This window comes from Heteronotia binoei, chromosome 9 (genome assembly GCF_032191835.1).
Source record: "Heteronotia binoei isolate CCM8104 ecotype False Entrance Well chromosome 9, APGP_CSIRO_Hbin_v1, whole genome shotgun sequence".
NCBI lineage: Eukaryota > Metazoa > Chordata > Lepidosauria > Squamata > Gekkonidae > Heteronotia > Heteronotia binoei.
This window is the reverse complement of record NC_083231.1, coordinates 21,751,828-21,776,724: the sequence shown is the minus strand read 5'-3', so window position 1 is coordinate 21,776,724 and position 24,897 is coordinate 21,751,828. Positions and strand designations below refer to the sequence as shown.

At 41.8% G+C, this 24,897-nt stretch overlaps 1 protein-coding gene across 1 annotated transcript in view; it reads right to left on the bottom strand.

Annotated features, from left to right (window-relative positions):
• Positions 1–439: 439 nt before the first annotated feature.
• KLHL5 (kelch like family member 5) overlaps positions 440–24,897 on the bottom strand; it is a 41,608-nt gene continuing 17,150 nt past the window's right edge. Inside the window, exons 5-11 of the mRNA XM_060246263.1 lie at positions 13,838–14,050; positions 9,995–10,181; positions 7,746–7,970; positions 6,394–6,556; positions 4,333–4,542; positions 2,613–2,784; positions 440–646 (exon numbers count right to left, since the gene is read on the bottom strand). Of these exons, the coding sequence (XP_060102246.1) occupies positions 590–646; positions 2,613–2,784; positions 4,333–4,542; positions 6,394–6,556; positions 7,746–7,970; positions 9,995–10,181; positions 13,838–14,050 (1,227 nt within the window). The 3' untranslated portion in view covers positions 440–589. The remainder of the gene's footprint in view (positions 647–2,612; positions 2,785–4,332; positions 4,543–6,393; positions 6,557–7,745; positions 7,971–9,994; positions 10,182–13,837; positions 14,051–24,897) is intronic.

The following is a 24,897-nucleotide window of genomic DNA, read 5'->3' as shown; positions in this document are numbered from 1 at the left end:
ATTCTTAAAGCAAGTGCTTGGATCGGAGGGCGGAGGGAGCGATCCCAGCGCTTGCTGCAAAAAGCTGGAGCCAGGCAGGCAGGCGTGGGGAAGCGCCGGGATCGGAGGCAGCGGATCGCCCCCCCCCCCCGGAAGGTACGTACCTTCGCTCCATAAGACGCACCCACTTTCCCCCCCCACTTTTTTGGGGTGGAAAAGTGCGTCTTATGGTGCGAAAAATACGGTAAACGTGACTATGCCCAGACTTTGAACAAAAAACCAGAACCTCTTTTCGGAGCCTTCAGAACCAGAAGCCATCAGTTCTAATAAACGCTTTTTCAGTTTCTGTGTTTCAATTAGAAGATGTTTGACAACAATCCAGCTGGCTGCAGTATGTTCTGTTACAAGTAAATGTACACACATTGCATTACTCATTTTTAAAGTGCGTGACGTTGGTCCATTTCTTTTTCTTTAAAAAAAGGCTTTAGTTAACATATTAAGACCAAACTCTTTGCCCCGTGAAGATACGCAGTACCTTATTTGATTATAATTTAATAATTTGGGACAAAAACCCACAGCGAGTCAACAGAAGAGAAGGATATCTTGGTAATCAGAGTTTCACAGTCACAACACAGGCCCCTGCTCTTCCTAGGCATAATGGTGCAACCTGTATGGATTAAACAAAAACAGGCCAGTCACATATACATTATACAGACTGATTGCAGATTTAAAAGCATTTTGTGAAACTGCAGAAATCCCACCCCCAGTGCACAATACTGCTTAACTTGGGCACAGCCCGAAGACCTTTTTTATAGTGCCAGAGCTGTTCCGGAACTGGTGAAGTAGAATATTCTGCATGTGTACTAAATATTCTGCATGTCACCTGCTATAAGACAAAGCATCGCAACACCTGCTAGCACATTTTCACAAGCTAGTCCTGTTCTGCTAGAATACATGAGAATGTTGATAGATGGTACTTGTCCTAGCAGATGGTCTCCAGTCAAGTGAGCAAAAAATACCCTCCAGCTAGATTGATGTGAGCCAGTAGTTGCTTTCAAGTCTAATTTCAGTAATGCTTCCAAGAGCACAGTGTTGGAAATTTGGTCACCAGCATTGTGAGACAGCTGGAAATATTGCTTGTACTCCTTATTCTTTTTTAAAGTGCATAATGTTGGTCCATTTCTTTTTCTTAAAAAAAGCTTTAGTTAACATATTAAGACCAAACTCTTTGCCTCGTGAAGATACATAGTACCTTATTTGATTATAATTTAATCATTTGGGACAAAACCCCACAGTGAGTCAACAGAATAGAGCATATTTGTAGACACAGTTATCCTTCACAAACAGAAGTGACAGGACAGCTGCATCCTAGGTTGCCATTTGACCAGATTAATGGCTGTTACACTAGAGGACTGCCATTCCTGTTGGCAGAAAAAGGGATGGCAATTTCCACTCACTTTCTCCTTCAAATGCAGGTTCCCACTTTGCCACCATACTGCTTCAAAGGGTCCATTCACTCCCAAAGAGCAGAACTGGGGAGGGAGCTCTTACGGGCTGCAGACTAAGGAAGTCCTGCTCTGCAGGCTTCATTACATAGAATCCAACTCAGAGTTTCCAGGTCACAAAGTGTGGCTTCGTGGAAGGCACTGATCCTAGCACTTTTCACTACATAAATTAAATTCTTGTTCTTCTATTTCTTTTAGGAAATCCTGAGCAAAAAGATACAGATGCTTGTGCCAAGAGGAACAGACATCTGAGAGACGGCCTAACCCCTCTGTAAATGAAGACAGGGCAGAGACCCCACCCCCAAGCAGGCCAAAGAAAACACTAGGGAAACCTGCTTTGGCAACCTCAGTTAAAGGCAGCTGAGAAGAATGTGTTATAGCATATGCCTGGATTTTAAAAAAAGGCTGATGTGACTTCTGTAGAACAAGCATTTAAATGATGATGCTACCCTGCTGGTCCCATCAAGGTTAGTACAACTGCCCTGACTGTAACTGACTACCCATGGTTTCAGACAAAGATCTTTGCCATAAGAACATAAGCGAAGCCATGCTGGATCAGGCCAGTGGCCCATCCAGTCCAACACTCTGTGTCACACAGTGGCCAAAAAACCAGGCACCATCAGGAGGTCCATCAGTGGCACCAGGACACTAGAAGCCCTCCCACTGTTGCCCCCCAACAAGCACCAAGAATACAGAGCATCACTGCCCCAGACAGAGAGTTCCATCAATACCCTATGCTAATAGCCGCTGATGGACCTCTGTTCCATATGTTTATCCAATCCCTTCCTGAAGCTGTCTATGCTTGCAGCAGCCGCCACTTCCTGTGGCAGTGAATTCCATGTGTCAATCACCCAAAGGGTGATTTCCTTTTATCCTTTTATCATCTAACCTGACTGCTCAGCAGTTTCATTGAACGTCCACGAGTTCTCATATTGTGAGAAAGGGAAAAAAGTATTTCTTTCTCTGCCTTCTCTATCCCCTTTCTTGTCACCCCTCAGTCGACGTTTCTCCAGTCCTCCTATCTCAGATCACTTTAACTTGAGTTGCCAGGAACTGAGATTTTTACATGCAAAGTAATAGCTGGGTTATATATCTTCAACAACAACAAAAAGCACCAGATCTTCATACCTGTGTCCACTCATTTGTCTGTGGGTCATAGGATTCCACTGTGTTAAGGTATGTTTGCCCATCATATCCTCCAACTGCGTATAATTTGTCTCCAAGGAGACAGACTCCTACAGCATCTCTGCTAATGCTCATGGAAGCCACAGCAGTCCACATATCTGTTTTGGGGTCATATCTGGAAGAAAAAAACCCTGAATTGCTCCAAAATCATATATATAACTCTAGCCTTCCATTTGTTAAACAGGGCTGAAGTTACCTGTAATTGTTGTTCATTGAGATGCCACTTCCATATGAGTACTGTGAAGGCCTACCAGGGAGAGTTGTTTGAAGCTCAAAAAATGCCTGAGGACATTCCATCCCCTCCCTTCAAGCTACCGTTTTTTTCAGACGATTAGATGCACCGGAGGATAAGACGCACCTTCCTCCTGGGGGGGGCGATCCGCTGCCTCTTCCTCCGATCCGGCGCTTCCCCGGCGCCTGCTTGCCTGGCTCCATCTTCTTCAGGCGAGCGTGGGATCGCTCCACATGGTCCCAGCGCTTCGCAAGCGCCGGCCACGGAGGGGGCAGCATGCTTCCCTCCCCCCCCTCCCCCCTCTGATCCCAGCGCTTGCTTTAAACATCACAGCTGAAGGCAGGCACACAGGGAAGTAGGAAGCATGCTGCCCCCTCCGCGGCCAGCGCTTGCGAAGCGCTGGGGCCACGTGGAGCGATCCCACGCTTGCCTGAAGAAGATGGAGCCAGGCAAGCAGGTGCCGGGGAAGTGCCGGATCGGAGGAAGAGGCAGCGGATCGCCCCCTCGCCCCCCGAAGGTACGTACCTTCGGACCATAAGACGCACACACTTCCCCCCCACCACTTTTTTTTGGGGGGGGGGGGAAGTGCGTCTTATGGTCCGAAAAATACGGTATTTCCTGCTTATTTAAACCCTTTTAGGAGGCTGGCACCTAGAGTTTACCAGCAGAGGGAGCGTACTACCTGTCTTAGGAAGTTTAACCTCTTTGATTGATAGTGACAAAGGAAGATGAAACTCCTGACAAACCATAACCGCAAAGACAGAATAATTCTGATCAGTTCCTCTTCCTCACTTTGCTTCTGGCTGTCTGCTTACACAAGAGGACATAACTGGGGAGGGAGATGGTAGGCCGAAGTGGAAGGGAGAGATGGGAAAGTCATCCTTCATCTAGTGCGAATATATCTAACTTTAGTCCTAAAAGAAAAAATATATTCTCAGGGCCGGCACTAGGGGGTTCTGCTCTTGAGGCAGACCCCTGCGCTTTGCCCTCCTGCAAGCTCCCTTGATACTCATTGTGTGTGTGCAAATCGTGTGCGTGGCACGATGACATCACCGGAAGTGACATCATCATGCAGGGTGGGAGTGGGGGACAAGAGAGTAACGGGCAGCACACAAGAGTGCTGCCACACCTCACCTTTCCCCCCGCAGTACGCTAAAACAGTATGCTCTTTGGAGGCTTCCTTGGAAGTCTCTGAAGGGCGTAGTGCACTGTGTGGCGCTCCTCCGATCCTGCCTTCAAGACAGGTTTGGAGGAGCGGTTTGTGTGGGTAAGGGGGCGCCTGGTGGTGCCTCCAGGTGGGGTAGTGCTCCAGGCAACCGCCTACCCTGCTGACTCCACGTGCCGGCCCTGATTATGCTGTACATTTTTGTGTGGGTTTTTTGGGACAACTGAAGCCAGCATCTTCACCTCAAAGCTCTATTGGATTGTTACCTCTCCACACAGTCAGACAGTCGGGAGGTCAGTGAAGCTGGAGCATCATGGCCTCCAATAGCATAGAGGAACCCATTCCAGGTGGTTACTCCAACACCTCCTCTTCGTTTCGACATTTGCGCACAGAGCATCCACTTGTTAGTATGGGGATCAAAGCATTCCACTGATTTAAGGCAAGAGCTGCCATCTCGACCACCAACTGCATATAATCTATAGGCACACATTAGGAATTTAATTAAGCAGTAATTTTAACCACATACAGTTATACAAAGAAAGGGGAGACTCATGCTGATTCTGAATTAGATGGGTTATTCTTGCAGAGTAAAAATAATGAGAAGGCTAACACACTGAATCTTTCTTGGGGGCAAGAGAATCTGATGTTCTTTTTTCTTCAAAGGAAGCTCTCTTGGGATTCTCTCTCTGAAAGGATTCCTCTTAAGTCTGATGTTGTTGGTGTTAGATACCTAGAATTTCCTGATAAGAATGTCAGTCACTGTTCCCTCTCATTAGGTGATGCAATTTGTCCTTTTCTGCTCCCTTAGTTTGAGGCTAGAAGCATTTACGGGTGGATTTATGTTAATGTTTTGAAAGAGCTATTTACAAATTATTATTCCAATGACTGGGAAAGAAATCTTTTCTGTTGAAAGTATCTGCACATTCCAGACGGTGTTGCATTTCCTCTGATGAAACAGGTTCACAACTTGGGGGATGCTATTGGACCCGTGCCTACAAATGGAGGTTCCGGTCTCCTCTCTGGTGTTTAATACCCTTAACTCAGCTAACTGGAGCTCTTCCTGTATCCACAGGATCTGGACATGGTTATTCTTGCCAGTCACATCTGGATTGGACGACTTTAATGAGTGTTATGTGAAGCTGCTTCTGAAAACTGTTCGGAAACTTCAGTTGGCACAGAATACAGCAGCTGAACAGCTTACTATCAAGAACTTATTTCTCCAGTACTAAGGAAGTTACTCTGTTCACCCATTTACAAGGACAACTAAAAGTGCTGGTATCACCTTTAAAAACTTAAATATTTTGAGACCACAGTACTTTATGATTCCATATGTTCCCTATCTGTCTGTATCCCCTCCTTTGGGAGCAAGGTGGTGGCTACTTAAGATACAGCCTTTGTGGTGGAGGCTTCTTGATGCAGCTGTTCACCACCCTTATGGCTTGGTTTTAGACCCTGCTTTTAAATCATCTTATTTACATAGGCATTTGATTGTGTTTGGCTGTTTGATTGGTTTCTCCCTCCTCCCCTCCCCAATAGCTTATAATAAACTGCCAACTATTTTTACAGGTTTTCAGTTTAAGCAAGCTGCTATTCCTATTTGATTATGGTGTAAAAGTTGTGCTTTATTGCTATTTGATATCCCAGACCCTGATGGAAAGTATCTAAATCTTTAAAACAGACAATTACTGAACAATCAAAAGGTCTCAAGATCAGAGAAATAAAAACATTTGAATATACTACAAAACAAGAAATACATACGAAGGGTGGGGTTTCCTACTAAAATAGTTGTTCTGACACTTCAAGGAAAAGACATTTCTCAAAAAATACTGTTTGCCCCCCTTTGCTTATGTAAATTAAATCGTCTTTTCTTTTTTACAGTTTCTTAAGCTGATATGTTATCAAAAAGTGGTCATGTTCCCATAACTTTTAAAAATTATCACCTATTAAATTTGCTACTCAAAATACACCTGTAGATTTGAGTACTTCACATTTGCAAGACATTTTGCATCACAAAGAACCACACGGAATCTATTGAAGAACCAAGGGTGATAAGAATAACATTAATATGACAAATTTTCTGATGCCTACTGAAAAATTAACAGAAAACATGCATAGATAGCATTATTTTAGATAATGAATTAATTTTATTTCTATTCCTCCCTCCCTGCAAGCAGGCTCAGGGCGGCTAATCCACAGCACTCCTTCATTCCACTAGTTCTGGTAGGTGTATACACTTTTTTTTTTTTAAGCAACATCACATTACCAGATTCTTTGCAAAACTTTACAGGAAAATTAATTTAATTATTTCTCTAATAAGTTCTACGTACTTTCCACTGAGTACTGCCACACCTACTGTACTCCTTGGGGTTGACATACTAGCCACAAAGTTCCACTGGCGTGCCTGGGGATCCCATCTTTCCACTGTATTCAGGTAACTCCAGCCATCATGCCCTCCTACAGCATACACAGGACCTTCCAGCACAGCAACCCCTTAAAGCAAAACACACAGATGGCTTCTCAACATGAAACTAATATTCATAATCACAGACAGCAGTGACTTTAACAATTTTCACTTTCAAATAACTTTTTATATTAATTAATATGGGGAGAAAACTCTTCATGTTGTACAGAACTGTGACCATGTTCTACATAGCCACTAGGGGGGTATGGCCTAATATACAAATGAGTTCCTGCTGGGCTTTTTTGACAAAAAAGCTCTGCCAAAAAGATTCCTGAATATTGCTCCTAAGTAAGGAACAACAAGAACTTGCATTTTTGTTGTCAGCTATCACTTTTCTTACCAGAACTCTTGTAAAAATGAACTATGTCTCGTCATTGTACATCTTCCCGCACACCCAGGTGTTTAGGAAGAGTACCGACCACCACTTGTGGGTGTTAGGGCTAGTTCAAATACTTTGGCCACCAAATAAGAAGGGAGCACTTACTAGAGAAGATCCTGATGCTGGGAAAGACAGAAGGCAAAAGAAGGGGACACAAAAGATTAGAAGTCACAGGGAAGGAGGAAATCCCTCCTCCATCTTACTTTTCCTCTTTGACTTCTTTTGGTAGTGCCTGCAGCTGTTTCCTTCCTTTCTCTTCCTCCTACGTACCTCCTTTTACTGTTTCTCCTTCTGGCAGCCTCTGACCCTACCTCTGCCCCACCCACATTTCTGTTTCCTTCCACCAGTTTCAGTTTGTCTGTTTCTTTCTCTCATTCCTCACACTGACACTAACTAAGGATTGGAATCTTTAGCAGTTGACTATGGGTTGCATAGCAACCCCCCAAATGGTCATCAAGATCTCACAATGTAGCCTCAGGAGATCTTAGTAGTATACTTTTCTTATGAAAGCAAACACTTCAGTTATGATTTTCAAGTTTTTCTTGACCCCGCACCCCTTTTAGATAAATTTAGGGCTCCTGCCAGGCTTGTAAAACAATACCTCCATGCCCCCACTGTTTTTTTTTTTAATCTACTCACTATAGATTGGATCATAATTATATCTAATGCTGATTACTGGTTTCTTTTTGTCTGGTACAAGTTTCTGTTATCAGAATGCATTCTTATGGCAAAACAATACAAAAAAATACAAATTACTTTTAAAAAGGAGGGATTTGCTTGACTGATCATACCACAGTTCTCACTTTAAAAAGCAAGCTAAGAAGAACTAGTGTACATACCAAGTCCATGCCGGTGAGTAGACATAGGTGGCATTACACTCCAAGTTTTTGTTTTGGGGTTGTAACACTCTACGGTATTCAGTGTTTTCAGTCCATCTCTACCACCGACAACATACAGTTTATCATCCAGTACTGCTACTCCAAACTGTAATCTCCTCCCATTCATATTTGCTACAGGGGTCCACATATTTGTACGGAGATCATATTTTTCAATGCTTGTTGCGCCTTAACAGTAACAGGAAATTATATTAGTGGAAAACTCACCTTTACTATCACTGTTCATTGTAAAAAAAAAAATGAGCTGAGCTCTGTATTGTAAGGTGATGAGCAATCCAATCATATCTTTATTTTATATTCACTAACATGCAAAGGAATATTACTAGGAATATGTTATTTCAAAACACATTCTTGAAATTTGTCAGGATCGACTTAAATAGCAATCAACTAACCAGACAAGTAAGTTTTAAGTAAGCATTTCCTAAACATTTTACTTGAGCAAGCTTGTACAAAATGAATTGTATGATTTAGGAACAGAAAAAAAATCAACTACTGGCTTGTACACCTTAGTTAAGACCTCGGTTTCTGTGATTTTACATTTGCAATCCATTTATCAACAGTTCTGCACTTAAGGAACATGGAATACTAACTAGCCAGAATAAAATGTGCTCCAAATCCAGATACATTTAAAATCCATATTAAAAGAAAGAATAAAAGGCTGCTTAAACAACCACTATAAAAACTCTTCCATTAATGCTTCAATAATTAGTCCCAAGATTTAAATATTTGGTGTAGGTTCTACATATAGCGCTCGTTTTTAGAATAACTATCAACAAAAATGTAACACTGCGTATGCTGCCTTAAATTTTTAAAGTATTTTCAGCTTTTGAAAAAATATCATACCAGCTTAACTGCCTATCAAGCTTTCATGTATTGTGTTCATGCGATATAATTAAAGCAGTAGTTTATGATGAGTATTGTACTTCATACCAGTGCCATTAGTCTTAATCCTTCTCCCTTGCCATCCCCCTAATATGCATATATTCTATAAAATACCTTTCTTTGTTGTATTTTCAATAAAACTTTATTAAAGCAATACTAATGTTTCAGAATGGTGATGAATTTTTCACTTTAATCTCCATAAAATGTTTGAACACTTAGGAATGGAGTTATATAGAATATGTCAGCTGTCCATTTTCTGTAACATTTTAACTGTTATTTTACAAAAGGCCAAATTCGAATAAATTACGTATAACATACTGTTACTGACAAATCAGCTTGTACCCATCCATATTAGGGTAGAGCTATACATTAAGCATGGAACCAAAACGTAAAACAGTTTTTGCTCCAGGGGTTGCCAACCTCCAGGTGGTGGCTGGAGATCTGATAATACAACTGACCTCCAGGCAGCAGACATCAGTTCCCCTGGAGAAAATGGCCACTATGAAAGATGAACTCTATGGCATTATACCCTGCAGAGGTCTCTCCCACCCCCAAACCCTGCCCTCCTCAAGCTCCATCCCCAAATCTCCAAGTATTTCCCAGCCCAGAGCTGGTAACTATAAATACAGCTCATGAGGCTACAATTTAAAGGGAAAGCCCAGTGGTGAAAGAGACAAACAGTACAATGCTTTACCATCATATTGCTTTCTCACTGGCAACCACTACCCCAAACAAATTTTTGCTCCTACTGGGCGGGGGAACCACACATAACCCGCAGATTCCCACAATGGAGGTAAAAACAGTGGAGAATAAAAGGAAATAAAAACTTTCAAGATGCTATTCTCCCCTCCAGCACCAACCCTTCCCTTTAAATGATAGCTCCATGGCTGCATTTTGTTAAAAAAAAAAGCAGCCCCCCCCCCGCCCCCATGAACTACAAACAAGATGCCTTTCTACCTTTACTTTAAAGGATTCTCCATCCAGCAAAAACAGAGTTAAAACAGCAGTCACAGCAAGCTCTGCTCCCACACTGTAATCTAGCACTGCAATCTGGCACAGACACATCACAGAAAACTTCATTCTTGCCCCATGCTACAAGTAGGGATTTTTTTAAGCCACACGTTACTGCTTCCACTTACATTAATATAAGCCAGTAAACATTTTATTGCTCTAGGGATTGTTGGGAGAGAAATGTGTTAGTGACAAATGCTTGCCCAGCTGCTGGCTTTTCACTCATGAAAGTGCTTCTAAATAAGTCCTGCTTCTCTAAAAATGTCCCATCCATTGTTGCTGTGAAACAGAATAAATACCTTTAGTTGCATCCATGCCTCCAACCGCAAACAACACACCAACGGTAGACTTTCTAGGCTTTGTACGGGGACTTTGTAACATGGGTCGTCTCTCTGGCAACAAGTGGTATTTCATTGCTTCCATAATGAGTTTCTGGCATTCAATGTCATCTCTAAAGAGTGTATTATTTTCCATATCTGCCAAAAACTAGAGGGGAGATGGGAAGATGCACTGAAGTGATAAACAAGAATTTATTAGCAAGAATATTCTAGTCATAAAAAGCCAAGGGCTCTGTCGGGAATACTGTTAACAGTGCAATATTAATTCACCTGTAATCAATGTAGAATTTCATGTTTATATAGCAGGAATCCTCTCCCCAAGGAACATTTGTGTTGAAATTTAGTATAATTTATATAAGATATGCTGGGAGTTGCTTGGGGAGCAAATTTTTGTGTGAAAAATACTTATAAATAATAAAATACAAACTAGGGAACAATCCAAAAGAATAAGCATATAAGCAGCAAAGCTAAAGCATTTAGAGAAAGCCAACTACACAAAATGTGCCTGCCTAATGCTATGGATTACACCAGTTTAGCACTTTGCAGAAGAAATTGACTTAGTATCACTTGCTAATACAACACCTAGAATTAAATTTCACATTTTCTTCATTATGCTGCCCAATATTATCAGGGCTCGCCAGGCAATTAACATAGAGCCAATTAAGACAACATTTTACTGACTACAGTCAGTATACTAAGATGGGAACTTGGTCTCAGGTGCACCCATGCCTACCTTCAGGGCTTTTTCTGAGCAGGAACGCACAGCAATGCAGTTCCGGCTGGCTTGGCATCAGGGGGTGTGGCCTAATATGCAAATGAGTTTCTGCTGGGCTTTTCCCACAAAAAGCCCTGTGTGAAACAATGGTGACATCAGGGGGTGTGGCCTAATATGCAAATAAGTTCCTACTGGGCTTTTTTCTACAAATAAAGCCCTGCCTGCCTTCATCATCCTTACAGATTGGAAAATGAAACCACATATACAGCAATCATGTACATACTGGAAATGGAATCCATCACCCCTTTTAAATGCAGGGATGGAATGTAGGGTCAAGAAGAATCTACATTTAGGCGAGGGATGTGCATTTGGATGGGAACTAATCAAACTCAGACTGTATTCTTTAATGTAGTTATTTTAAATAGTTCAAATAAGAAAACTACATTTGGAAATGAGAGTGATTAATTCTCTGTGTTTTCTAGCACATAAGTGATCCAGATGTTGTTTCCATTTCACAAGGAGTGTTCCATCTAAGCTGAGTTAGTGTGAGCTACCTCACAGTTTTTTAGCCTCCAGCTCACACATTTTGGTCTTAGCTGAGAAACGATGGTCCCAGAACAAACTACAACCGTTTTCGCACACTGCTCACCTCAGAGTCACGTCCCTCTTCACTGCGCAGCGTCTGCTCAGATTTCCCACCATCTGCGCCGGAGGAGCAGGAAGAGCCGCGGCTTCTGCATCGCAAACAGAAACTGGGTTTTAGCGATTTCCGTTTGCGACGCAGAAGCCGTGACTCTTCCTGCTCCTCCGGTGCAGATGGTGGGAAATCTGAGCAGACGCTGCGCAGTGAAGAGGGATGTGAATCCGAGGTGAGCAGTGTGCAAAAAAGGTTTACATTTATGCAGTATCTCACAACTTTAATGTCAATAGCTCATAAAGGAGATTTTGCTCACAAGACTCCACAGCTTAGAGGGAATATTGTTCACAAGATAGCAGAAGATGGGATAGTGACTCGCAGATATGTCCATGATAGAACTTCATCCAACCAAAAGACTTTCCCAGTGTTCCCACCTAATAGGAACTCACAGCATTTCTATTTCCCACACATCACTGCACTATTCCAGAGATTTAGGGTGGGCTTTCTGATTCTTTGTAAGTATGGCTATTTTTTGCATGAGTTAAGAGTTGAGCAAGGTGACAGGGGTGTAGGCAAAAATTTTCTACTATTTGCTGGCAGAGGATAAAGCTAGGCAGAATGTGGAGGGAAGGAAGGTAGAAACGAAAGTCCAGACCCACCCACTGGGGATAGCAGAGATGAGGATCAAAGGGTTTCACTGCTCATCCCACCCGCTGAAACAGATACCTCTTTTTTAAAAAGACCAGGGTGTGTACAGAGGCTGACACCAACCCTGTCTAAGTTGGTTAGAAAGATGAAGTGGTAGGTAGCTCACCTGAAGAAGCATGGGAGGAAGTACAAGAAAGAATACTAAATCAGCATTCAAATCGCTGGTCAAGATGCTGTCGCATGCACTGAGTGGGGGCAGGGGCCGAGCCAGGCTTAGTTCAAGGAAGGAAAAATTATGGTGAGTCCTAGTTTATAGGTACATTTGCATGCATCCTGACAGAAACATAATTAAAACCTTTGGCTTGGACGCAAAGAACTATACAACTATTTCTACATACCCAGGGGAGCTTTGGGTATCTCTCTCTAACTCCCCTTGCTACCTGGTAAACTTTTGAAATGGAGGGAAGCTTCAGAAGTAATCTGCAGCATGGCCTGGTGGTCTTGTCAAGCACACTCATTTCTGTATTGCATTTTTCTAGACAGAAAGCAGGTCACCAGCTTTCCATTTCTCTCCCCTTATTTACGGCCAGTGGGCAAGTAATAAATCCATCTGGCCCTGGGATGTTCATGCTACTGCCTGGCTGTTACCTTCAGGTCGCCTCTCCCACAGTTTCACAGAGACAGCCCTTATCTCTTCCCAGAGTAGTGTGAGAATGTTTGATGTTTCCAATAGTCTAAAATTCCTTAGTAATAAAATAGATAGTTGTTTAGTAACCTTTGATCCCGTGACTCAAGTATGCATCTGTATGGTAACCTTTGATGATATCCTATATAGCAACTGTGTAACTGTTTGTATGTCATTACTCCTAAGGCTTGTGTCCTTGGTACAGCTCCTGAGTTTCTAAGAATAAACCTACTTTTGATTTAAAACAAAGGACTGGTTATTGAGAAATATCGGTGCTTGACATATGATAAACATTCTGAGTGTGGGTGAAGTCCTCAGGACTATTGAGATATAATTTACTTTATTAAGTAACCACACATCATACAAGAAGCAGCGCCTGGTTTTTTTACCATTTCATTCCTGTATGTGGGTCTCTGTATATCTTTTTTGACTACTGAGGAAGGCCCTTAGGGGCTGAAATGCATGTGGTCAGGGTAGTAATTAGAAATCCATCAAATTTGTGAAATTGTATATGGTTGGCAATTTTATTATTTATTTAGTATATTTCTATTCCGCCCATTCCCCATAGGGCTCAGGGTGGAGTACAACATATGATAAAACAATAAAATACAATAAAAACATTTTATAGACAGACAGTTCAACAGCACTCAGAAAACTTTACCACATCATCACATATTGTCCTGGGATTTATGCAGTCTGGCATTCAGATATTATGTCTTAAATTCATATTTGTGTATGTTTTATAATAAATGATGTACATTGTATGACTTGAGGTATAGGCAGCTTGACCCTCCATTACATAGTGTAAATTTGGGTTGAATTTCTCCCCCCACCCCTTTTCTTGTTCTTTGTTCTTAATGCGAAGTCACAAGCACTTCTTTACAAGAGAACAAATGCAACCCCTGCTATGCATGGTTATAGATTGTTAGGTCAAGGACATGCTTTTCGGCTTATAAAGAGTATTGTGAACACTGGCGGCACTCTATTCACCACCACCACTACATAGACAAAGGTGTTTCCAAAGAGCAAATTCACTAGTGAGACACAAGTAAAGAGTACCACCCTAATGTATTCACATTTCCAGGTCATTAAATGGCTGAGCAGATGGAAGCAGCGTACCTGTGGTGCAAGCAGTGGCAGCCTGATGTAGGCCAGGAGTTTACTGAGATCCTTCTTCCTCTGTTCCAAGTCGTGCCGCACCCATGTGAGTAATGCATTCAGAATGGTCTCTTCATTTGGAATATTCATGTCGTCACTTGCTAAAAGCTTTGCAATTTCAGTGGCAGGCAGCAATAAAAATTCTTGGTTTCTAATCACCTCCATGAAATGCTCCTTGAAATTAAAAAGAACATCAGAATTGATGGGCAACAAATAATCAAAATTATGAAGCTGAAATGAAGACTGAAACATGAACTGAAGAATAAAATGGATTTGGTGTACAAAAATCTAAACACACCTCTCCTCCCGGGCTCATTCAGTACTCAGACATTATTGATCTAAAAACAGTTTATGAAAAATTGCCTGCCTATACAGAGGAGTACATTCTTCATTCTCCTCGGCGAATAAGATCGTTCACGTTTTCAACAGTAACTCACATGCAACTGCATACTCTGTTCTGAAGTCCATGTTTCTGGTTTGTGCAAGATTTGTGATCTTAACCAAGTGAGGGGCAGGGTGTTTGGCTCATTGAGCCCAGGGGCCTATTATTATTTGTATTATGTATTAAATTTCTGAATCACCCAATCCCTGCTAATGAAGGGTTCTGGGCAATGTACAACATTTGATAAAAACATAAAAAATAAAGGTAAAGACAGTCAAGACTAAGTCTTTACTGACCCATGAGGTGATGTCACATCACATTGTCTTGGCAGACTTTTTATGGGGTGGTTTGCCATTTCCTTTCCCAGTCATCTACACTTTACCCCCAGCAAACTAGATAAAAACATAGAAAACCATAAAATAAAACACATAAATACCACTACTACAGAAAATATAAAAGAATCCAGATGGCAAACTACAAAATTATCTCCCATTCCAGACTACCTGGTCACCTCATGGACGGGGGTGGGGGGGCGGGGGGGAGAAAAGGTCTGGAGAGCAAAGAAAGGGGGCCAACCAGAACAGAATCCCAAATTGGATTGAGGCTTCTATTATACCAAGTCATGACCTATCTCAATAACAACGAGTTATCCCTGAATTATGGGAAAACAAAAATTTTAGTTTTCTCTAAATCTTGGAAGCAACAATCATGGTCAGTCCAGGGAAACCCATGGTCAGTCCAGGTCAAAACTACCAAATATCTGGGGATTAATTTCTCTTACAATGGGAGCTGGGCAACCCATCGCAAGTGCGCTCTATCAGTGGCAAGAACCAGTGCCTTGGCTATTGCCCATTTTTTTTATCTGAAAGGGAACTGATATGTCCCTATGGCCCTAAGAGCTTTTAATGCGAAATCTAGCCCCCAACTCCTACATGGTGCTCCCATATGGATCAGCGCCTTTGATTACACCACTGAAGGCCTACAATCCTTTTTTTGAGGAAAATACTGGGATTACCCAATTGTGTTCCTTATGCTGCAATTTGCATGGAAACTGGACTGTTGCTGCTGGAAACTCGCGCCTGGGTTTTGACCTTTAAGTTTTGGCTGCGCCTTTTATTTAATTCTGATCAGAATTCTTTCACCTTTTTGATGCTGATGGACCATCATGCATCCAAATGGTTGACCCTGATCCAAAAGAAAATGACATCCATAGGAATTTCCTTGGATGCATTTTATCTATCCTCTGCTCCTGCAGTATTTCAATCCATTAAACGCAGACTACTAGATATCCAATTGCAACGTCTAACTGAGGCAGCTCGGAAAACTTGCTCCCTAAGCTATCTGGGTTTATCCCAGACTCCTGGGTTTTTCGCTCCCTATTTCCTCTTTTTAACTGATCCTCACCAAAGAAGAGCATTCATGCTAACCAGATTTAATGCACTACCATCGGCCAGCCTCTCCGGAAGATACCACAGAATCCCCCGCAATCTTAGACGATGCCCTTGTAGCCAAGGAGTCATTGAAACGGTCTCTCATGTTCTTCTGGACTGACCTTTCTATAGCAGTCCACGAGCAAGATACCTAGATGCTCTGGTCTTTGACCATCAAGGCCTCTCTGTCAATGCCAAGGTTCGCTTTTTACTCCACGGGAAACACAATTTTGTTATTACTCACGTTGCTTGCTTTTTACAGGTTGTGATCCAAATCAGAGAGGCTTTTTCTCATGCATAGCCCACAGCTATTTTATGTCATTTAACTTCTGCTGGGTTTTTTTAAGGTTTTATTATATCCCACAGTGTTATTGTTGGTTTTTAAAGTATACTGTACCCTTATATCAATGCCAATAAAGGTCTATGGTATTAAAAAAAAAAACAGAACCTATTGCTGTCCTCAAAAGATGCTTTAAGTAATCAGGGACAACCCTGACTGTTGAAGTTTGCTAACTGTGTAACTGTAAACAATATGTAGAAGCATATTTCCACAATGATAAGGGCTAGAAACTTTTGTATAAATTTATTTCAGTATTTAAATATTTTGAATGGTAGTGTTACACAAAGGATAAAAGAGACAAGTCTCTGCCAAAAAAGATAGTAAAGTAAACACAGTCTCCTAAGTTTGAATCCCATGCAGCTGGAGCTGAGCTACACTACATAAATGCTTATTTTCCTTCCTTCCCATTCTTGCTGAACTCTGCTGCTTCTCCCAAACTTGCACCCCCTGGGTGAGCAGATCCCAAAGAACATCAAGGGGATAAAAGTGGGGGGAAGATGCATGGGAGCGGGGGGGGGGAGGCATGGGAAAATCACCCATTCTGCAAGAGGAAATGCCTACTGTGAAAATCTAGGGGTTCTGAACTGTTCACTTGCAGAATTTATCCCTTTTTAAAATGATCCATGCTAGATTTAATTATGCTTTCTTTTAACTAATATTTGATGTTAGTGTTTCTTTACTGCTTTTTGTTTTATGGAATGTTAAGCTGATGTTGAATGTGCCCGAGTGTGACTGTGTCCACTTGAAGACCATGCAAGAACAAGCTACCAGAAGTAGATGAGCCTGCCCCACTGATCCCAGAGAACAAAAGCTACAAAAGCAAGAAGATACTTTTTACAGTTTGCAGGGAACTCCAAGGGACACTCTGCATCTGTGACTGCCTTCAGCCCTTCTATCTTCGTTATAGTGCCAGGAACCTTTGGCCAATATACTGAAGATGCCTTGGATCAGGGCTCACTGTCTTCAGAACCAGCCTACTTCAACCTTCTGGCAAAAGGGAAAGGAGAAGATTTCACCAGCCTGTACCAAACAGGCCATTTTTCCAAGAAAGTTGTGGCGCCACCCATCTGCATCTGGCTGATCCCCGCCCTGCTCTTAGAAAGGAAGAAGGTAGTAAATCATGCTGGACCTAAGACAGAAATGGGTATGAAAACAAAGAGGGGAGTAGAGTCTCCTTCACCACCTGTCAGGTTTTTCCATTTCAGACAGTGTCAGCTGCATCTAAAACTGGCTTAGGTATGTATGGAGATGATCTTGCATATGAGTGTGTATGAGAGGAATACAATGAGGTGCTTTTCAAATTCTTCAGTGTGAACTTGATAAACATTACTTCTGTATTCAAGAACTTACCACCTGGCTTTTCTCTCTGTCTCTCTCCCTCACCTCTGGGGGAAAGTCCTGTGGGTCAGTGTGAGTTTAGGCAGAGGTCTGCTCAACTTGCACTGGCTTGGGCTCATTTTGGCTTTGACACTTAACCATGAGAAGAAAAGGAACTCAGGAATGGTCCCAAGCTACAGTAATCAGGCAGAATGGGTAGTGAGGAGATCCTTTGGGAAGGCAGGAGGAAGCCCAGTGTTCATGGGCAAGTGAAAGAAGAAAAAACTAGCTGCTTTTCTCTTCTTTCTCACAGCAGTGAACACAGTTCTGGGAAGGGGGGAGAGAAGCCAAGGGACAATGCCAATAAGTGACAGCTGGCAGTTTCCAGCATCGAAATTTTAGATTCTCACAGCTGAATGCTTGTTGCCAAAGTTCAGATATACAAAAACATGCTAGAAGTTAACAGAAAACTGAGTCAAGCTTTATTAGGGACTAGCTTTCAAAATTACAAAGAGAAATGATTTCTTAGGAACCGTTTCCATCACCTCTCAGCCTCTAGATCACAACTTTACCACAAAACGACGATAAGACTAGTATAATAAGCAAAAGAGCCCACAAAACCACAACACACACCAGCAAGTACTTCAGAAGTCTCTTAAGGCTGTTCTCAAGCATCACTTTCCCCACATGGAAATAATTCCACATAACAATGTACATTTACCATGCATAACATTAACTTTTTTTGTTTTTTGGGGTTTTTTGCTTTCTCCTACTGGCATGCAATATCCACGGAGAAGAAAGTCAGTGGGGTTATGGCCAAGGATATGGGATGTGAATGAATCTGCTAAGAAAAAGTAACAGAATTCTTGACCAACTTATCCTACATTTAGTGCCACAAACCCTGAACTCCGCAATGCTAATTCCCTGGAGGGCATGATTTTATTATACATTTTCATTATTTTGTCTAATTCATTCTGGTTCGATACGCATGAGGAAGAGTGATACGCAGTGCTGGGTGCTAAAGTTCAATCGCAACCTTCAGTAATATTATTCAGTTGCCTTTTGGGCATTGTCTATAGTTCAAGCTTACCTTCGCAGCTACAAAGCTCAAAATTTAGAAAATTGAATTCTTTACGCTATCATATTTTGTATTTCCATTCGATAATGGAATACACATTGTCCTGGGTTATGACTATTAGAGTGGCTTTCACTCATGTGTAATAACCATGGCTAAGGGAAAAAGAACCCAACTTATGGGTAGGCTGACACATGCCCTTCATTCTTCCATCCTTCAACTAAGAATTGCAGTTAAACATTAACACTGGTTACCTGTAGGGCTGCATCAAACCAGTTTTTCCTGCAATCACACCCAATTCCCTTCCTTACGGCAACCTCTAGTCCAAATGGTTTTAGTCCATGCAGATTTCATAATCCTCAGTGCAGCCTTTTTGGTGGTCAAAAATAAATATCTTTTTTCTCCTTTTTTCAGCAGTGAAAATGCTGTCTGGATCCAACCAATGATGTATGATTACGGGTACATTCCCCCACCATATGGCATTCCCAGCTTGTAAATATAACCATGGCTTAGGATCCCAGTGGAAAGCAAATTAGCTCTAGTTAACCCATGTACTTGCATCCATACATCATAGATAACCACAGTTAGCATTTAAACTGAGATTTTCATCATGAGAAGGGAGAGGGGAGAAATGAGATGTATGACAATGATCCTGATCCATGCAGAATTTTCTTAACTGCTGTTACATGTCATGCCTCAACAAAGTCTCGTTTAGCTATGGTCCTTTTTAAAGCTGCCTTAAACCCCAGTCGGAAATGGCTGGTGCTTGCACAGGGGACTACCTTTACACTGAATCAGGAGAAAAAAAGGAGGAACAAATTGCAAGGGATAGCAGTTTGTCTCGGGGCTTTTTTTATAGCAGGAACTCCTTTGCATATTAGGCCACACACCCCTGATGTAGCCAATCCTCCTGGAGCTTACAATAGGCCCCGTACTAAGAGCCCTGTAAGCTCTTGGAGGATTGGCTACATCAGGAGTGTGTGGCCTAATATGCAAAGGAGCTCCTGTTAGAATTCCACCCCTGATCAGACCCCTTGTTTGAACATGGCCAATCCTGTCTACTCAGACTGGCAGCAACTTTCCAGGGTCTCAGGTAAAGATCTTTCACATCACATATTATACCTAATACTGTTAAAAGAACCTTATTCTTTAAAGCAAAAAGCTTGATCAATTCATTGCCCAGTCATCAGCATAATCACTCTAAAAACCAAATGTCTTATTTCTTTTAACACAGCAGTACTACACACTTGTAAACTGAAGCGACAAGAATACCAGAATTCGTGTTACTTACATTTACATTTCAAGTCCTACTACGCCAAACGAAACCATGCCAACACTTTCAAGAGACACTAACGGCATTGTTTAGCTAGTGAAAAGCCTATTAGTTGATGGGAGTCCTCTGAGAAAATTCACTCAACGTATCCTTTAAACCAAGAAATATCCACTTCAACTGAACTGCTGGCAGTCAGTCCCAAATGCAACTGATTTTAAATAAGATACGAGCCACTCGCAGTTTCCTAGAACAACAGAAGCTTTAAGTAATCAGATGCTTTAGCTGGGCCTATGAATACCCTACATAGCAAACAGCTAGTCAAGATTTGGGACTTGGGGCAACAAAACTACAACAAAGTGTTCAAATTGAAATATAAATGTTTTATACTCATTCCTTTCCCATTTTAAAACCCTTCAGCAGAAGCAAAACAGTTTGGTGATACAAAATACACACACACACACACACACACATAACTGCTCCACAGCCATGCTTTTGCCGGAACTTTCTACCATTTGAACCACAAACATAATTGATAGGGTTTTTTTAAAAAATAAGACACCCTGCTTTCAGATGGTACAGGTACCCTGAACTACTACTACAGTACTTTTCCAGAAAGAACATCATGTGGCTGCTGTTTCAGCGTTAACACTTCCCTGCTTTTAAGCGGCCCTTGAGCAAATGAAATTACTGGGGGGATTTATTCTAATTGAAGATTCATGTTTCTATTCTGTTTCCATGGCAACATTAATTTCAAGCCAAGATAGCGGCTTCTGTATTACTCGTTATTACTAAAATTCAATTTTATGTCTCTGTTGGAACTAAACAACATTAAAAGGGGACCACGAGAAAAATTCATCTAGTACAACTAATTAGTTTGGAAAACAGCTTTTTAAAGTCCACTTAATTTAAATTTCATTCATGTCAAAGTATTCACAGCTGTAATTGTACTGCTGTTTATTTCAGTGTCAATAGCTTCAAGGTAGCTATTTCTATGGCTACATTTCAGAGATGACTGTTCCACTGCATCTCAACCATTTCATAACAGATGGGGAAACCGTGCATCAGTAACATACAAAAAAAATAGCAAAGCAAATGATAAGGAAAGCCTCTTTGAGGATCGCTGCCTTCCAACAAGGCAACCAGCTCTTCTCTGCAGGTTATACAAGAAGCAGAAGTTTGGGGCCATCTATGAGACAAAGAATGAGAGCTAGCAGAAAAGGGGCATGATTAACCACATAATCTCAGCATGCTCATTAGGAAACAAGAGCTGCTTGGAGAGAAACAAGAGTCCCTTTATCCAGTTCCTGGATCATTGATGAGGACCGCTCAGTAATCACGCAAGAGTACTTCAGTACAAAGGAGCTAGCCTCTTTAGCAGTCAAACCTGAGAAAGAACTAAAAAGCCTACATTAAGTTTTCTCTACTAAAAGGTTCCTAAAAGGTAAAGGTAGTTCCCTGTGCAAGCACCAGTCGTTTCCGACTCTGGGGTGAGATTATGACCTTTTCACGGCAGACTTTTACAGGGTGGTTTAACATTGCCTTCCCCAGTCATCTACACTTTCGCCCCAGCAAGCTGGGTACTCATTTTACCAACATCGGAAGGATGGAATGCTGAGTCAACCTTGAGCAAGCTACCTGAATCCAGCTTGCACTGGGATCGAACTCAGGTCGTGAGCAGAGAGCTCAGTCTGCAGTACTGCAGCTTTACCACTCTTCACCACGGGGCTCAGGTTCCTAGTCCAGTTATTTAAGTGGAGCTACCTGAACCCAGCTTGCACTGGGATTGAACTCAGGTCGTGAGCAGGGAGACTGCAGTACTTGCAGCTTTACCACTCTGCACCACTGGGCTCAGGTTCCTAGTCCAGTTATATAAGTGGGACTGTGGAATTTTCTGCCAAAATCCCCAGCTCAGTGAGGTAACTAACTTCTTTACCCAGAGAATTCCCCCCCTTTTTTGCTCATTTAGATTTGCATCCCAGAGCCAAAAACTCCTGCTCGTCAGTCAATTGGGAATTATAGCTCTCCCGGATCTCTCCTCCTTTTTTTCCAAACCTGGAAAAGAGAGCTCTTAATTTCATCCAAGCTTCTAGACCTCTAAATGAATTCAGAATCTGTCCTCAAACTGTATTTCTGATCTATTCCAAACCATTCTGGCTGTGTAACCCAACCCTACGCCCAGGGCTTTTTTTTGTAGCAGGAACTCCTTTGCATATTAGGCCCCACACCCCTGATCTAGCCAATCCTCCAAGAGCTTACAGGGCTTTTATTACAGGGCCTACTGTAAGCTCTTGGAGGACTGACTACATCAGGGGTGTGTGGCTTAATATGCATAGGAGTTCCTGCTACAAAAAAAGCCCTGCCTACATCCTCTGCAATGTTATGTGGATTTTACCTTCCTCCTCCTGGAGTTACCTTTTTAGTTTATTGGCTGCCCTGATGCTTGAGATCACTGCCCAGGACTTGGACTGAGGCATGGAAACTGAGTGGAGAGGCAGCTATATATCTCAGCTGACTCTCTTGGTCTTCCTATTTGGCCTGGCTACTGTAGTGAAACACACTAGTCATAGTGTGTATGTATATTTGTACACACATTTGGAATATCTGTATGTTAACGTGGTCACCACATTGTTCATGTTTATTTGTGCTCAATATCATTGCGGCTGCATAAGCATGGTCAACTCAGAAGTCACCAGAATCCCAGATCTCCTAAACTTGTGCTATGAACTTCGATGTTTGTCATGATCCCCTGATTGCCACTTATGTTGATTACAGCTCAGACTGGGGCACATAGCAAGGTATAAAACCTAAGCCACCAGCCCCTTGGGGTGAGGCAACAGAAGGAAAGTTTTCTCTATTACTCTTAGGTTACCCTAAGTATGAATTTGAGCTCAGCTGGAAAATGAGCCCATTCACATGTACAATTGTCTAGGGTAAAGATTCATATGTATTTAAATCATGTATATCCCACATTCTTAGACTTGCAGCATTAAGGCAGCTTACAACAATAAAAGTAATTAAAAGTAGATACACTGCTATTAAATATACAAGCACTTGCAACTAAAAAGGGACACAATTACCATTCCAGTAAAAAGCAGCTGTTTTAGGCTCATTTTCAGGCTAAAATATCCCAAACATAAAAAGATCTTGGGGCAGGGCTTTTTTTTTTTTAAGCTGGAATGCACAGGAACGCAGTTCCGGCTGGCTTGGTGTCAGGGGGTGTGGCCTAATATGCAAATGAGTTCATGTTGTTGTTTTTTAAAAAGTCCTGTGTAAAACAATGGTGACATCAGGGAATGTGGCCTAATATGTAACTGAGTTCCTGCTGAGCTTTTTCTACAAAAGAAGCCCTGTCTTGGGGCAATGCGAAGCCTGGGAAAATATAAAAAGTTTTTGCCTAGCATCTGAAATTCAAACAAGCTTGGCACTTGGCAAACCTCTATGGGGATGTAATTCCACAGTTAAGATAATATAACTGAGAAGGGCCTGGCTTTGATCTCTCACAAAGCCGATGAAGGTGCGCAAAGCAGGATCTCAGAAAACAACAGTAGCTGAAGGACAAATTTGCATGGACAAAGCAGTCCTGCAAATACCCTATAGTTGCAAACTAAATTCTCAAAGTCAAACTTTTATGCAAGATTTTAAAAAAACACAACTTTTTGATTCTAATATTCTAGACAAATGAAGAAACAGAAAGGAAATTAAACAGTCTCCCACAGGTACTGCACCAGCACATAGAAGATTCTTACAGTCATTTGTCCCTTTCTCTAGCAAAGGAAGCAGAAGTACCAAGCCACTAGAGGGCCTATACTGCTTTCTATAATACTCTCCCATTTGGGGCCCCTGAAAGCCAGTGTGGTGTAGCGGTTAGAACATGAGACAAAGATCTGGGAAACCCAGGTCTGAATCCCCATGCTGCTATAAAAGCTCATGGAGCGACCTCGGCAATAGTATGCTTTCTATCTCATATACTTCACAAAGTTGTGAGGATAAAATGAAGAAGGGGAGAACAAAATAAGCTGCTATGGGTCCCCACCATGAGGAAAGGGAGGGTATAAATGAAGTAAGTTAGTAAATAGTGTCCAGCCCTTCTTTTCATCTTAATGCAAGCCACTTTGCTCCAAAGTTTAGATGGCATTAAAAGGGGAATAGACAAAATTATAGATATGTCTATCAATGCACGAGAGAGAGAGAGAGAAAATGAGAAGTTTTATTTCAGGTATATGCTTCTGTGTCAAACACACTTCTTCAGAACGGATTCTTCTGCCAAGCACAATGTACGAGGGAAAATTAAAAAAAAAAAAAAAAAGACTGGATTTCTCAGTTCCTATCTGGATTTTTTTCTTTCAAAAAGACCCTGATTAAGAATCAGAACACTTGGATTGCTCCTTATATTTTAGAGAGTGGAGTCATTTCAGATGCTGGATGATAATATCGCACAGTGGTAATGAAACAAGAAAACTAGCTCTCCAGGAGGGTGCATTGTCTTGAGCTTTATTATTGCAATTCAGCAGTCTCTCTTTCTAATCTCCCTTTGAAATTCCTTTTACAAAAGCAAAGCTGCTCTTAGGTAAGCAACTGAACGTTGTGGTTTCTAATGTCAGACTTACGGCCATTTATTCTTTTGCATCCTCCTGGACTGAATCCTCCTAGATGGAATTGAGACCTAGGTTTCCTGTCACATTACCAACGCTGGTATCCCCACGCCTACTACCCCTCTGCATATCACACCTAATCCAATCAACCCTGTTATCGTCATTCACCTGCCATTACCATTCAACATCTGAAATCACCTTTATAAAGTTTTTCTCTTCAGTACCTCATGTTACATTTTATGGAACACATGGCCTGGCTCATCAAAGTTACACTTATGTCAAATCCAGGCCTTTGTAACAAATCAGTTTGATACCTCTGCTCTAAATGCCAGTACCAGGCAGCATTATCAGGGGAAGGCCTTGGCCTCTATGCCCTGTTGTTGGCCCTCTAGAGTAACTGGTTGGCCACTGTGAGAGACAGGGTGCTGGACTAGATGGATCACTGATCTGAACCAGCATGGCTCTTCTTATGTGTAGTCTGCCAGTCAGTGTAATGAGGTAGGCAGAACAACTACTGTAATGTAAAACTGAACCCCTATAGGCTCAAGTCTTGGCTTGTCTAAGTTCATAAACCAAGATGACAATAAAAATTCATTGCTGCTTATCTTTCAA